Raw genomic sequence first — 11,931 nt, forward strand, 5'->3', positions numbered from 1 at the left:
TGCCCTGGATCCCATGGGCTTTTAACTTCGTGACCAGTCTGCCATGCGGAACCTTATCAAAAGCCTTCTTAAAGTCCATATACACTACATCAAACGCACTACCCTCATCTACCCTCCATGTTACCTCCTCAAAAAATTCAATCAAGTTTGTCAGACACGACCTTCCCTTAACAAATCCATGCTGACTATCCTTGATTAATCCGTGTCTTTCTAAATGAAGATTTATCCTGTCCTTCAGAATTCTTTCCAATAATTTTCCCATCACCGAGGTTAGGCTGACTGGCCTGTAATTACTCGGTCTATCCTTTCCTCCCTTTTTAAACAAGGGTACCACACTAGCAGTCCTCCAGTCCTCCGGCACCACACCTGAAGCCAGAGAGTATTGAAAAATAATGGTCAGGGCCTCTGCTATTTCCTCTTTTGCTTCGCTTAACAGCCTGGGATACATTTTATCCAGGCCTGGGGATTTATCCACTTTTAAAGCTGCTAAACCCCTTAATACTTCCTCTCTCACTATGTTTATTTCATCTAATATTTCACACTCCTCCCCCCCGATAGCAATGTCTGCTTTGCCCCTCTCCTTTGTGAAAACAGACACTATGGACTGGATTTTCATTGAGGAGGCGGGTAGGAGGCGGGACTACAACTTTCAGGGTTGTAGTCCCGCCTCCATCGAGTTGTAGCCAACCCACGCGATTTTGACTTGATTGACCTTGTTGCACCCGCCCAGTGGGCTCAGCAGGCCAATTAAGGGTCACCCAGTAACAGGTGACGTCACAGATTGATATTTCATCTGTCAAGACTTTTGACAGATGAAATATCAGTGTTCGACAGCTGTTTAACACTGACAATCTGTACTCCAAGTTAATTCCTTCCTCTCAGTATGATTTAGAGATCTCTCCAGAACAGAAAGCTGAATGCGGCAATTTTTGACAGATCACGTCAATTTTGCTTTCTGTGCCGGTGAGATGAGGGACTCCCAAGACCTGAAGGAAGGAAGGCTGTAAAGGTAAGTAAAACTTCTTTAAACACTTTAAACACACCAAACACACTTACCTCAGGCACTCATGCACCCATCACTCACCTGAACACCGGACATCTCGACCCTCCAAGACCTTCAGCCCGACGGCCCGCCTCTCTAACTTGCCATGGTTTGGAGCCATCGGGAATCCCACACTTCAAGAATGAAAATAGGGATTAGGCTAAAAACTGCCTGTTAACTACCTGTTAACAGGCAGTTAATTGGCACTAATCCCCTTCCCGCCTCAGGGAGGCGGGTCCCAGAGCGGGTCGGGTACCCGCCTTCTTTGAAACTGGCATGGAGGCGGGTTGGGGGCGGGATGGGTTCGTGCCCCCCGATTTCGGGATTTTAAACCCCCACACGCCTCCAATCCCGCCTCCACGGCCCAATGAAATTCCTGCCCAAAGTATTAATTAAGAACCCTACCAACATCTCCCACCTCCACACAGATTACCCCCATGATCTCTAATAGGCCCTACCCTTTCTTTAGTTATCCTCTTATTCTTAATATATTTATAAAACATCTTTGGGTTTTCCTTGATTTTACTTGCCAAGAATTTTTCATGCTCTCTCTTTGCTTTCCTAATATCCTTTTTAATTGCACCCCTGCACTTTCTGTACTCCTTTAAAGATTCTGGCGTATTTAGCCCTCGGTATCTGTCATATGCCTCCCTTTTTTCTTTATCCTAACCTGTATGTCTCTAGACATCCAGAGGGCTCTAGATTTGTTAGTCCCACCTTTTTTCTTTAAGGGCACATATTTGGTCTGAACCCTCCGGATCTCCTCCTTGAATGCCTCCCACTGCTCTGACACTGACTTATCTTCAAGTAGCTGCTTCCAGTCCACTCTGGCTAAATGCCTTCTGAGCTTAGAAAAATTTGCTTTTCCCCAATTTAGAATTTTTATTCCTGGTCTATCCTTGTCCTTTTCCATATCTACATTAAATCTAACAGAATTGTGGTCACTAGCACCAAAATGCTCCCCCACTGATACGCCTTCTACCTGCCCAGCTTCATTCCCTAAAACTAAGTCCAGAACCACCCCCTCCCTTGTTGGGCTTGCTACATACTGGCTAAAAAAGTTCTCCTGGATGCATTTTAGAAATTCCGCACCCTCCATACCCTTCACACTAATTTTATCCCAGTTAATATTGGGGTGGTTGAAATCCCCTACTATTACTGCCCTATAGTTTTTGCACTCCTCAGAAATATATCTACATATTTGTTCTTCTATCTCCCTCTCACTGTTTTGGGGTCTGTAGTACACTCCCAGCAGTGTGATTGCCCATTTTTTTTTTACTGTTGTTGTGTCATTATAGTCCCTTTAAGCATTTAACATTATCCCTGTGTGTCATGATGAGGTAAAGCAAGCCAGGAAATTTTGCACACCACCACCGTTACACAGCTGGATTATAATGTTCAGGAAATATGTGTGAGTGTTCCTAGAGAAGCAAGAGGATACCACTACAAGGCATTAAATATACAAAGCTTGCTGCTCCAGAGTATAGCTATGTAACCATCAAAATAAATAAGTGAATTTCAGTTGCTTTCAGCGTGAAGTACTAACAATTTTATTATGCAATTATATATAAGTGTGTGTGTGTATTCAAAGATACATTAAACAATTTCAAGCATTCTTCTCTTGTGAGGCTGAAACTCTCTTTCCCCCTCCATTCCTGAAGGTGGCAACTCTAACTAGAATATAATTTTATATCCGACAGCCCTCCAATAACTTACCCAAGTCTTCATATTTGAGCCTAGACAATAAATTCTGGCAGGCCTGGTGACTATGCAGAAGCATCAGTCAATTTCAGCTGAGCCAGTAGTCAGGGATCCTGATCCTGACCACTATCCAGTGACCTTTGCTAGAAAGCATACATGTCTGGATGAGTACAGGATTTAACTTGGCTGTGATGTCTGCCATAGTTGAACAACCTGATAGCACTCACTGTATAAACTGACATGTGAATTGCCACTTGGCCAGATACCAGAGGACAATCAGCTCTTGCAGAACTGTACCCCAGCAAGACTCTGCACTTTCAGGGCAGACATGTGGATTAAACATCCCTATTAACTGCCAAATAATGTTTCCTGGTAGATTCTTTTTTTCCAAATAGTGAGACATGCTTGTTGCTGGAGACTACTGAACCAAACAGATGTAGGTGCAAATGTTCCATACTATTAGGCTGAACTGTGTTGAAGAATGGAGTCCTGGACAGATCCTGGTCACCAATAGCAATTATTTTCTGTGGATGGACCCAGTGAGACCTAGTGAAATTAGGGCCTTAGCTATAACCGCAGTCAGCAGACAACCTGTAACTATTATTCCTTATCTACTGTTAACTATTTAGGCTCTAGTAGTAATTCACTTCCCTGTCAACCAGGCTTAAACATGTCCAGTCAATTCCCATTGAAATAACTAACATTTTTTAAATTCTTAGTAGTATTCAAGGGTAAACAATGGTACACAAGAAAGATCCTTATAAGCAACCCTGGAGTCTTTGAAAACAACAGCAATAAATCTTGTACTGATATAGAGAGAGCAGCAGGTAAATGTGATAATGCTCAGTCTGTCTCAGACAATGGAATTAACTATTTAGGTCTAAACTTCTGATGTCCCATAGGACCAATATTGCAGTCTAGTCTAACAGTTTTATACATGTATTAATATGGCTGCAGCTATTCAATTCAATGGTCTTGAAGTCACAAAATGTAAGGGTGAATCTTCAGTAATTGGTAGAACTCAGATCATGCAGCCCATAGGTTCTCAAGTTGTGACCCTAGATCCAAAAGGGTGCAAGAGATCATCAGATTTCTATATTTCTTGATTTACTAGCATGACAAAAGTTGATCCTGCATCAAATAAGGAACATTTCTGTATTTTAGAGGGCAAAAGAGAGGATTTCTGAGGAATGAAAGAGCCCCTTTGTTTCTGTGTCAGTAGCCAATACAGGATGCGGGCCAGATTCAGCTAAACATTCAATGAGAGACGGCTAGCCATCTTTGTTGATGTCATGGCCTGTATTCAGAAACAAATTAAGTCAAAGTTTGCTTGATGTCTGGGCAGTTTCTCTTTGAAATGCTAATAAATGCAAGTTTGCAGACTGGGAGAAGTAGACTAATTCATTACCACTAATGGCTGCCCACCAGCATATCTACTTAAGAGATAAATAGTTAACAGCTAATTTTATGAAATTATGCTCCTAGTGGAGAGTCTCACCTACCAGGATCATATAGCAGAAACTTGGATGCATGCTCCCCATGATTTTCCATTCATTCATTTTAATGGATGTAAAGTCATGGGGGAATGCACCCAAATTTCCAACATGCACTCCAGGCGGGTGAGCCATCTCACTGGGAGCATGTTTTTGTAAAACTTCACTCAATATTTTGACATTAACATCTATGAGAGCAAATGCTTCTTTTGGAATACTCTGCCCCGGTGCTCAAATTTAGTTCTGTTCACTTGGAAGGTTGAACTTTGTGAGATTGACCAAGGAATTGCATGGTCCACATGTATCATTGCATCATGAGAGTCTGTTTTATTCATGAGCCTTGCAGATTATTCAAATGTGTAAGAAATATGTTCCAGAAAGGGCATTTTAGTCCTTTTCTATTGTTTAATTTTGTTTGCATCATTTGTAATTTTCTACATCTTACTGCTTCAGTATATTATCATAATTGTAAATAAAAATGTCTATTATTATCTGGCATCCCATGTGATCTCCAATAAGAAGATATTGAATAGGATGGATGAGAGTGGACAACTTGGCTCACTCCTCTTTAGAAAGAAAGAAATTTAGTGACTCTCCAATCATCCCTTACATGGGGCATGACTTGCTGCTGTTCACTTTCAATATTGTACTGGTATAAAATCTGTAGATGCAGTATAAATTGAATTATTGTTTTTAATATATTTTACACCTTAAACTGTTTTGTAGTGAGTTACATTAAAACAACAATGGCAGAGTAGCATAAGTGAAAAAAGAGCAAGGCCGGTGATTAGCAGTTTTCACAGGAAAATTGGCAGAGTTGCAGAATTCCCAACACCCCAATAAAAGCTCATACTAACATGTAATAAAATGGAATTTGACATGTTCAGTGACTATAAACTAGTAGGCCTAATTATAACTGGAATACGATCCCCAAAACACATGTTAAAAAATGGAATCCTATGTAATAAAACATAATTTTACTTATTTGGACACCATAAAACAGTGGCCCTGCTGAAAGAATAATAAAGATAATAATAGCACTAGACTTTAAAAAACATTGAAATCTGTCCTTCTGACCCAGCCCTTTCAACCTGCTGGAACTTTCCCAGTTTTGGTCTCCACGAGGATGAACACCTCCCTGAATGAAGAATAATGCACATGGTCCAGTGTTAACAGGTTTTGCTGATTTTGTTTGGGTTTAAGATTGTTGCAATGTAATTTTGAAAGTGGCATTTACTTTAGAGTGACATTCGACCTGAAGTCCATCTGATATTCAAACACAATCTGATGCCAGTTTGTAGGCTACCATTTTCATTGTACAGTATTATTATTGATTAAACACTTCTGTTTCTATCTGAATAAATTCACAGCGAATAAAAGCAAATCTATCTGCAGTTTACATTAAATACTAAAACATGATTGAAAACACTTAATTGGTTTGTAATTTTAGCTGATGCAATTCTAATCACATATTTAACATTTCTTTATAGACATCAGTCAATATGCATGAAAAAAGAAACTCATATTTTGACTTTGATCTTATCAAAATATAAAACAAAATTAAACTGCAAGATTATGTAAACATAACTAATTTCCAGATAGTATCAATATCCCTTAGTGCTTTGCCATATATGTTTTCATTCGTAGCGTTCAGTAAACAAGAACGCCGCACTATTTTACGACATCGTATTTTGAAGTGGTTTGTTGGACCAAATATTGATTAGATCATTTCTCCAGAGAGAAATCTGGTGGCAGCTCTCAGCCGAAGAAACCCCCGATGTCTTCGCCTGTTTTTTAAGTGAATGTGGCAGTCCAGGATCTTACTCCGCCTGAACCCTTTACAGGTGAAATAGGAGGAAAAAAATACCCGGAAAGGATGAAAGCCAAACCTCGTTTTGATGGTCGTTCCTTCATTATGTGGAAAAAAGTAGTTACAGTTAAAATATTTCACACTCCCAGCCATGTGTCCCAATCCAATCAATTTCAATTCAATATCTACAAAGCTTTATTTTGTTTATATTCCTTTGTGTTTCTCTTGTGCGTGATCAGAGCCTGGTTTATTTGAGGTTTATCCACTTGGTTCTTTCTCCTGGGTCATCCTTGGGTTGAATGCGCTAAGGAAGTCGCCATGGCAACCAGCAGCTCGCTTCCTAGGGAAGCAGGCAGAAAGCTTGGATTCAACAGAACCCAGACTCCATCGTGTACTAGGTGGAAAAAAAGAAAGGGGGAAAGCAAACACAGACAGGGACAAAATGCACAAAGGTAGTACCCACTGTCTCGGTCTAACAGACCAGGCGATCAGTCACCATCAGAAAGCTAGAACCTAGCATAAAGCGCCAGGACCATGTGCAGAGTGTATTTACAGCACAGCGGGGGGGAACAAGAGGACATAAATCAATAATTTATCCACGCGTCTATTAGAATTAATTTGTTTAAGCTACAAAATGTTTGCCGCGCTTCTCCAGCCGCAACAGACGGGCTGATTATAAAAGCAGACTCCGCACGGTAGCGATGGCAGATCCAATTGTAACCCAACGGCACTGGAGAACACATTTATCAAATCAATTCACGTACTCCTTCATCGGCTGGAATCCAAAGTTGAACCCTTTCTTTTTCCATGTACTTTAACAAAAAAAGAGAGAAAAATACTCCTCCCATTTTGGATCTACATAAGAGATCCAGTCAGGAGCAGACATTGTAATAACACAGAGTAACGATGTGTGTGTTTGCCTATCAGCAGAATGGTGAGCATAAAACACATACAGGGGAAATACGCCATTGAGAAATACATTTTCGTTGGCGATGGCTATTTACGTGGTTATTAAAAGCAGGAATAGCAGTCCAAATGTTTAAACACGTTTCTTGATGAGGCGGAAAGAAATGCTTTACCACTTTTGTCTCTGTATGTATTTCTTCCGGGGATTTTGTTTCTTTGCATTATCATCAGTAAACTAGATCTCAAATCGTCAGCATCAGAAATTACCATCCTTGTTTGAAACCCAATTAGCTGTGTGAAGCCATGTAATCCAAGGCTGGGAAGGCACTTTCAACAGATTTAGCATGTCACCATGCTACACCTATATATATATTTGCATCTCATACCAAAACTAGTGCAACCCAATGTAACCAGTGAGAAATCCCACATTTTCCCCTGCACCTTTTCAGCGATACATTGGCGAGAAAATATTCTTGATTGTTTGCTACAATTACAAGCCCCGCCCCCAGCGGCCTGTGATTGGCGGAGGGTTGGATTCGGAAGGCTGTGATTGGAGGTGGCTGGATTCGGTTGGCGTCATTGCTAAGTAGCCCATTCATCTATGCATTTGGGCGTTGGACTCTGCATGTTATTAGCGCTCAGGGAGATTTCTCCATTTTCTCCCTTGTCGAAAAGCAAAAGCTACAAATCTAGGATCTTTTTATTACCATTGCAACGTGGCCTTTTCCCCCCTTCGTTTTTTCTTTTTTGTTGCTCTGCATAGGGTTTGATTGCAGAGAACTTAAACTTTTTTTTTCTCGGGGTGTGATTCCGGCTCTTTTTTTCCTCCACTCCTCCTTCTGTCTGTCCGTCCCCGTGTGTGTGTGTGTGTGTGTGCAGCATTGAAAAGCCAGGCGTCTTTGTTCGCTTTCTTTCTTTCGCTGGCTCGGAGTTTCTTTGTTGTACAAGCATGGGAGCCCAATTCTCCAAGACCGCTGCAAATCGCGAAACTGTTACTGAAAAAGCAGGGGAAGCTGCAGCTGGGTCGCCTTCTAAAACCAACGGGCAGGTTTGTATTTATTTTATAATCGTTTTTCATTTTTCCCTGGATTAATTTTATTGCACTGGGCTGATGGAATGCTTTTCATAACCTCCGCCGAGGGTCCATTGTGACTGTAGAAACCCCGATACTCTTGTATCAAGAGGCATTCGAGGGTTGGTTGCTGGGTCCCTTTTCCCGTGCAATGTTAACGTTTGGTGATCATGTTAAGCGAACTAATTGAGAAAGGAACGTTTTCTACCCGCCGCGCCGTCGTGTTGGAAATGGCTAAAAGCAAATTGTAAATGGTTTATCAAATGTAGATATATATCATTTTAAACGAAAAAAATGAGGCTGAAGTAATGTTTGGCATAGCGAGGATTTAAAAAAAAAATGAAGCGTTGCTTTGGCTTTCGGTGGGTCGTGGCGATTAGAAATACTGGAATCCTTTACATTTGCATTTGTCCGTGGCAATTTTGATGCCTTTTTTTTTAAGTGGTTTCTTAATGAATTGGTTATTGGTAAAATGAATCCTGTCTGGACAAGGGTGTCGGGTATTGTATTTTCGGTGCAGAAGTTGGTGGTGTTTGGTAGTGAAATTTGTGGATCATCTTTCGAGTGGGGCTTAAAAGGCGTGAGCACTCCTGTAGCCAGCAGAAGTGGGATATTTGTACGGTTCTAGCACCACGCCTTTTTTGTGATAGTGGCATTGGCACCATGGTACAGCTGTGAGAGCAGCGACAGGGAGCCGCGTCTCGATTCATAGCTTTAAAAAAATTTTTTTTTTTTTTTAAAGCACTTTTTTTTAGCGGTACCGATGTGAGTGAGCGGGTTGAGGTTGGCTCAGCGCGGTGGCTGGGCTGGAGTGCCGGCTGTAAGCCAGTGGCTCGGCTCAGTCCCCGGGAGTAGCCGCGGCCCCAGGGCGCCTCCTAGCGGCCACCCGACTCTGGGCAGAAATTAAATGAGGCTTTACCCCCCCCCCCCCCCGCAACACAAAATCTGAAATGGGCGGATGGCATCGCTGCACGTTAGCACCGAATGCAACACTTGGACCAAAGCCGTCTACCTCGGAACGGCGTTTGTCTCCAGTTGGGTGTTGTAACCTGCAGTAAAGGAACTCTGTTTAACCGGCGCATTAAAGTGTAAACTGTTAAAAGGCGTTAACATGTATATCTGTGCTGTTTAAAAGGTCGTGTGGTACCGTTTGCAATCTTAAAGCTTAATTTTGTATTAAGTGGGTGGGGAGAGAGGTAAACTTGCAAATCTTTCTACTGGAGTCAGCAATCACTGGTTTAGGTTCCTCTCAGTGGGTCTACCTGGGTTGTATTGTGTCTCTAACCGAAGCTAACAAGATGAACCGTCACAGAATGCACGGGAGCCGGCTGCCAGGTGTCTGCCCATGACCTTGCAGCCGCATCCCATCCCAGTGCATCTGCCGGCCAGCATTTGTGGCAATGTGCTGGTTGCTGCAGCTTGCGCTGGAAAGGGAAAGCCCCTATCTCCTCCTCCTCCTCATTACTTTACGTAAGCAATGTCGGGCCATTTTGTGTGTGTGTCGCGTCGCTTATCTCTCCTGGGTGTTTTAACAAGCCACCATTTTGTCTCCCCTCTAAACCTGCAGGAGAATGGCCATGTGAAGGTGAACGGAGACGCCTCTCCAGCCGCTGCCGCCGCCTCCGCCGCCGCTGAGCCCATCGAGAAGGAGGAGGTTCAGGCCAATGGCACCACCCCGGCCGAGGAGAGCAAGGAGGAGGAGGCGGCGCCCGAGGTGGCCAGCGGCAGCAGCACCCCGGCCTTGGCGAAGCCCCAGGAGACCAACGGCGAGACGGCGGAGGCCACCTCTCCGGCGGAGGCTGAGCCCTCCGGCAAGCCCGAGGAAGGAGGGGTGGCCGCCGCCAGCCCGACCCCCAACAGCGAAACCCCCAAGAAAAAGAAGAAGCGCTTCTCTTTCAAGAAGTCCTTCAAGCTGAGCGGCTTCTCCTTTAAGAAAGCCAAGAAGGAGACGGGGGAAAGCGCCGAGAATGAAGGCGCGGCTGCTGCCTCCGGAGAAGAGGAGAAGGAGCAAAGTGCCGCGGCCACAGGAGAGGCCGGCAACACGGATGAGGCCAAGTCCGGCCAAGAAGGAGATGCTGCTGCTGTGTCAGCGGCTACCAACTCGGATGAGAAGAAAGAGGAGATCAGCGCCTCGCAAGAGGATAAACCTGAAGAGAAGGCTCCTGAAAGCGCGGACGTACAGGAAACCAAAGCTCCAGAGGAGCCCAAGGCCAATGAAGAAAAGCCTACGGCAGAGCAAGCCTCCTCTAACCCAGCCCCAAGTGCTGAAGCATCGACAGCTGAGCCAGAAGCAGCAGCACCAGCAGTCCAAGAGCCACCAGCAGCAGCACCCGAGCCAGCTGTGCCACAGGAGGCACCATCTGAGTCCAGTCCAGCAGCACCAACTACCGATTCGGCAGAGTAAAAAGCCCCAAACTGGAGTGATAATCAAAGGACCTTTTTCCATGTTTGTTTGTTGGAGTGGTGCCAGGTACTGGTTTGGAGAACTGTCTGACCAGGGATTTTAAAGGCATTTTTATTTTTAAAAATCCCATCGCATTGATTCTGTTACCACCATTCCAACAGGCAGAGATGAGCCCCAAACCTCACTCTGTCAAATTTTTTTTGCATCAGTATTACTGTTTTTGCATATTTTGCATCATTTTATACAAAAGTTTAAACTTTTTTGGTCAATATATGGACACGTCCAATGGTGTGGATAATCTGGGTGGGTAAATCCTGGGTAAAATGTAAATGAAGTAATATTGGAACCACAATGCAGCGGTGTAGTTGCCAAGTAAATGTGCCACAAACTAATGATGTAAAGGATTAGTCTTTTTAAAAATAAAATTACAAATCTTGCGAAGTATACCATACAGTTTACAACACTAAGTCAAGAAAGCAAGGAAATCCGTATCAGAAAATCAATAGTTTTAGTAATACATTTAAATCATAGAAACTTTTCACTTATCTCATTTTTAGCTGTACAAGTCAACGTGATAAGTAGAAGAAAAAAAAAATACAAGTTGTATAGGCGTTATTGTTTATTGCTGGTTCATGACCTTAAAGTGTAATTATGTATTACAGCAGGGTGTTTTTAACTGTGATTATGTATAAATGAAAACTTAATATCAAGAAGCACATGAAGTTTGCAACTCTTCACCCTGCCCATTTTGTAAAATTGCAGTCATCTTGGAAGATCTTTTAAAAACAATTTTAAATGAAAAGCTGTGATAAGTGGAATGGTTGCTGTTTATATACTGTTGTATGTTTGGTTACAGCAGTCAATGCTTTTTTTCAGTCGTCTTTGTTGACAATTGGGAAAACTCTTCAGATGCAATGCGTTTTGTGTAGCATCTTGTCTATCATGGTTTTTTGTAAATACTGGAGAAGCTTTGACCAATTTGACTTAGAAATGGAATGTAACTTTGCTTACAAAATTGCTATTAAACTTCTCTGCTTAAGGTGTTCTAATTTTCTGTGAGCACACTAAAAGCGAAAAAATAAATGTGAATAAAGTTTCGACTTAGTGTTTTTTATTATTGCTCTGTTCATTCTGAAGTTTTGAGGGCATAGTTAATGGCCACATTTAGAAATGCAGGTTGTTTCATCAATCTGCTATATCACAGCTGAAATTACTGAGGAGGAGGAAGGAAGGTGCCTAACTGACCATTTTGAGGGGGTGTCGAACAGAAGGTGGAAAAGATAAATCAGATGTGGGTTGCTTAAAGTGCATGCTTTATTCACTTGAACTCCCAAACACCATTATATGCTCTTTTTTAAAAATAAAAATTAAAAAAAAAATCTAGAGTTTTCAGTACACCCAAAAAATAGGTAGGGATCTTTTTATAATATACATCTTTGCTTTTAAAGGGTTAAATATTTGGAAGCTATTATTGCCTTGCATTTAAAGCCTTTGAGCCTAATG

General features: G+C 42.4%; 1 protein-coding gene across 2 annotated transcripts; it reads left to right on the forward strand.

Annotated features, from left to right (window-relative positions):
- Nucleotides 1–7,576: 7,576 nt before the first annotated feature.
- marcksa (myristoylated alanine-rich protein kinase C substrate a) lies at nucleotides 7,577–11,525 on the forward strand. 2 transcript variants are annotated; one of them, XM_085997350.1, is made up of 2 exons: nucleotides 7,577–8,000; nucleotides 9,592–11,525. In XM_085997350.1, the coding sequence occupies exons 1-2, from the start codon at nucleotides 7,902–7,904 to the stop codon at nucleotides 10,426–10,428; spliced, it is 936 nt and encodes a 311-aa protein (XP_085853476.1). In that variant the 5' UTR covers nucleotides 7,577–7,901; the 3' UTR covers nucleotides 10,429–11,525. The 2 variants fall into 2 exon arrangements, with proteins under 2 accessions (XP_085853476.1, XP_085853477.1); XM_085997351.1 differs by lacking the exon at nucleotides 7,577–8,000 and adding an exon at nucleotides 8,960–9,058.
- Nucleotides 11,526–11,931: the final 406 nt, after the last annotated feature.

Source organism: Somniosus microcephalus, chromosome 9 (genome assembly GCF_052327205.1).
Source record: "Somniosus microcephalus isolate GS21.2 chromosome 9, FLI_Smic_1.0, whole genome shotgun sequence".
In the NCBI taxonomy this organism is placed as follows: Eukaryota; Metazoa; Chordata; class Chondrichthyes; order Squaliformes; family Somniosidae; genus Somniosus; species Somniosus microcephalus.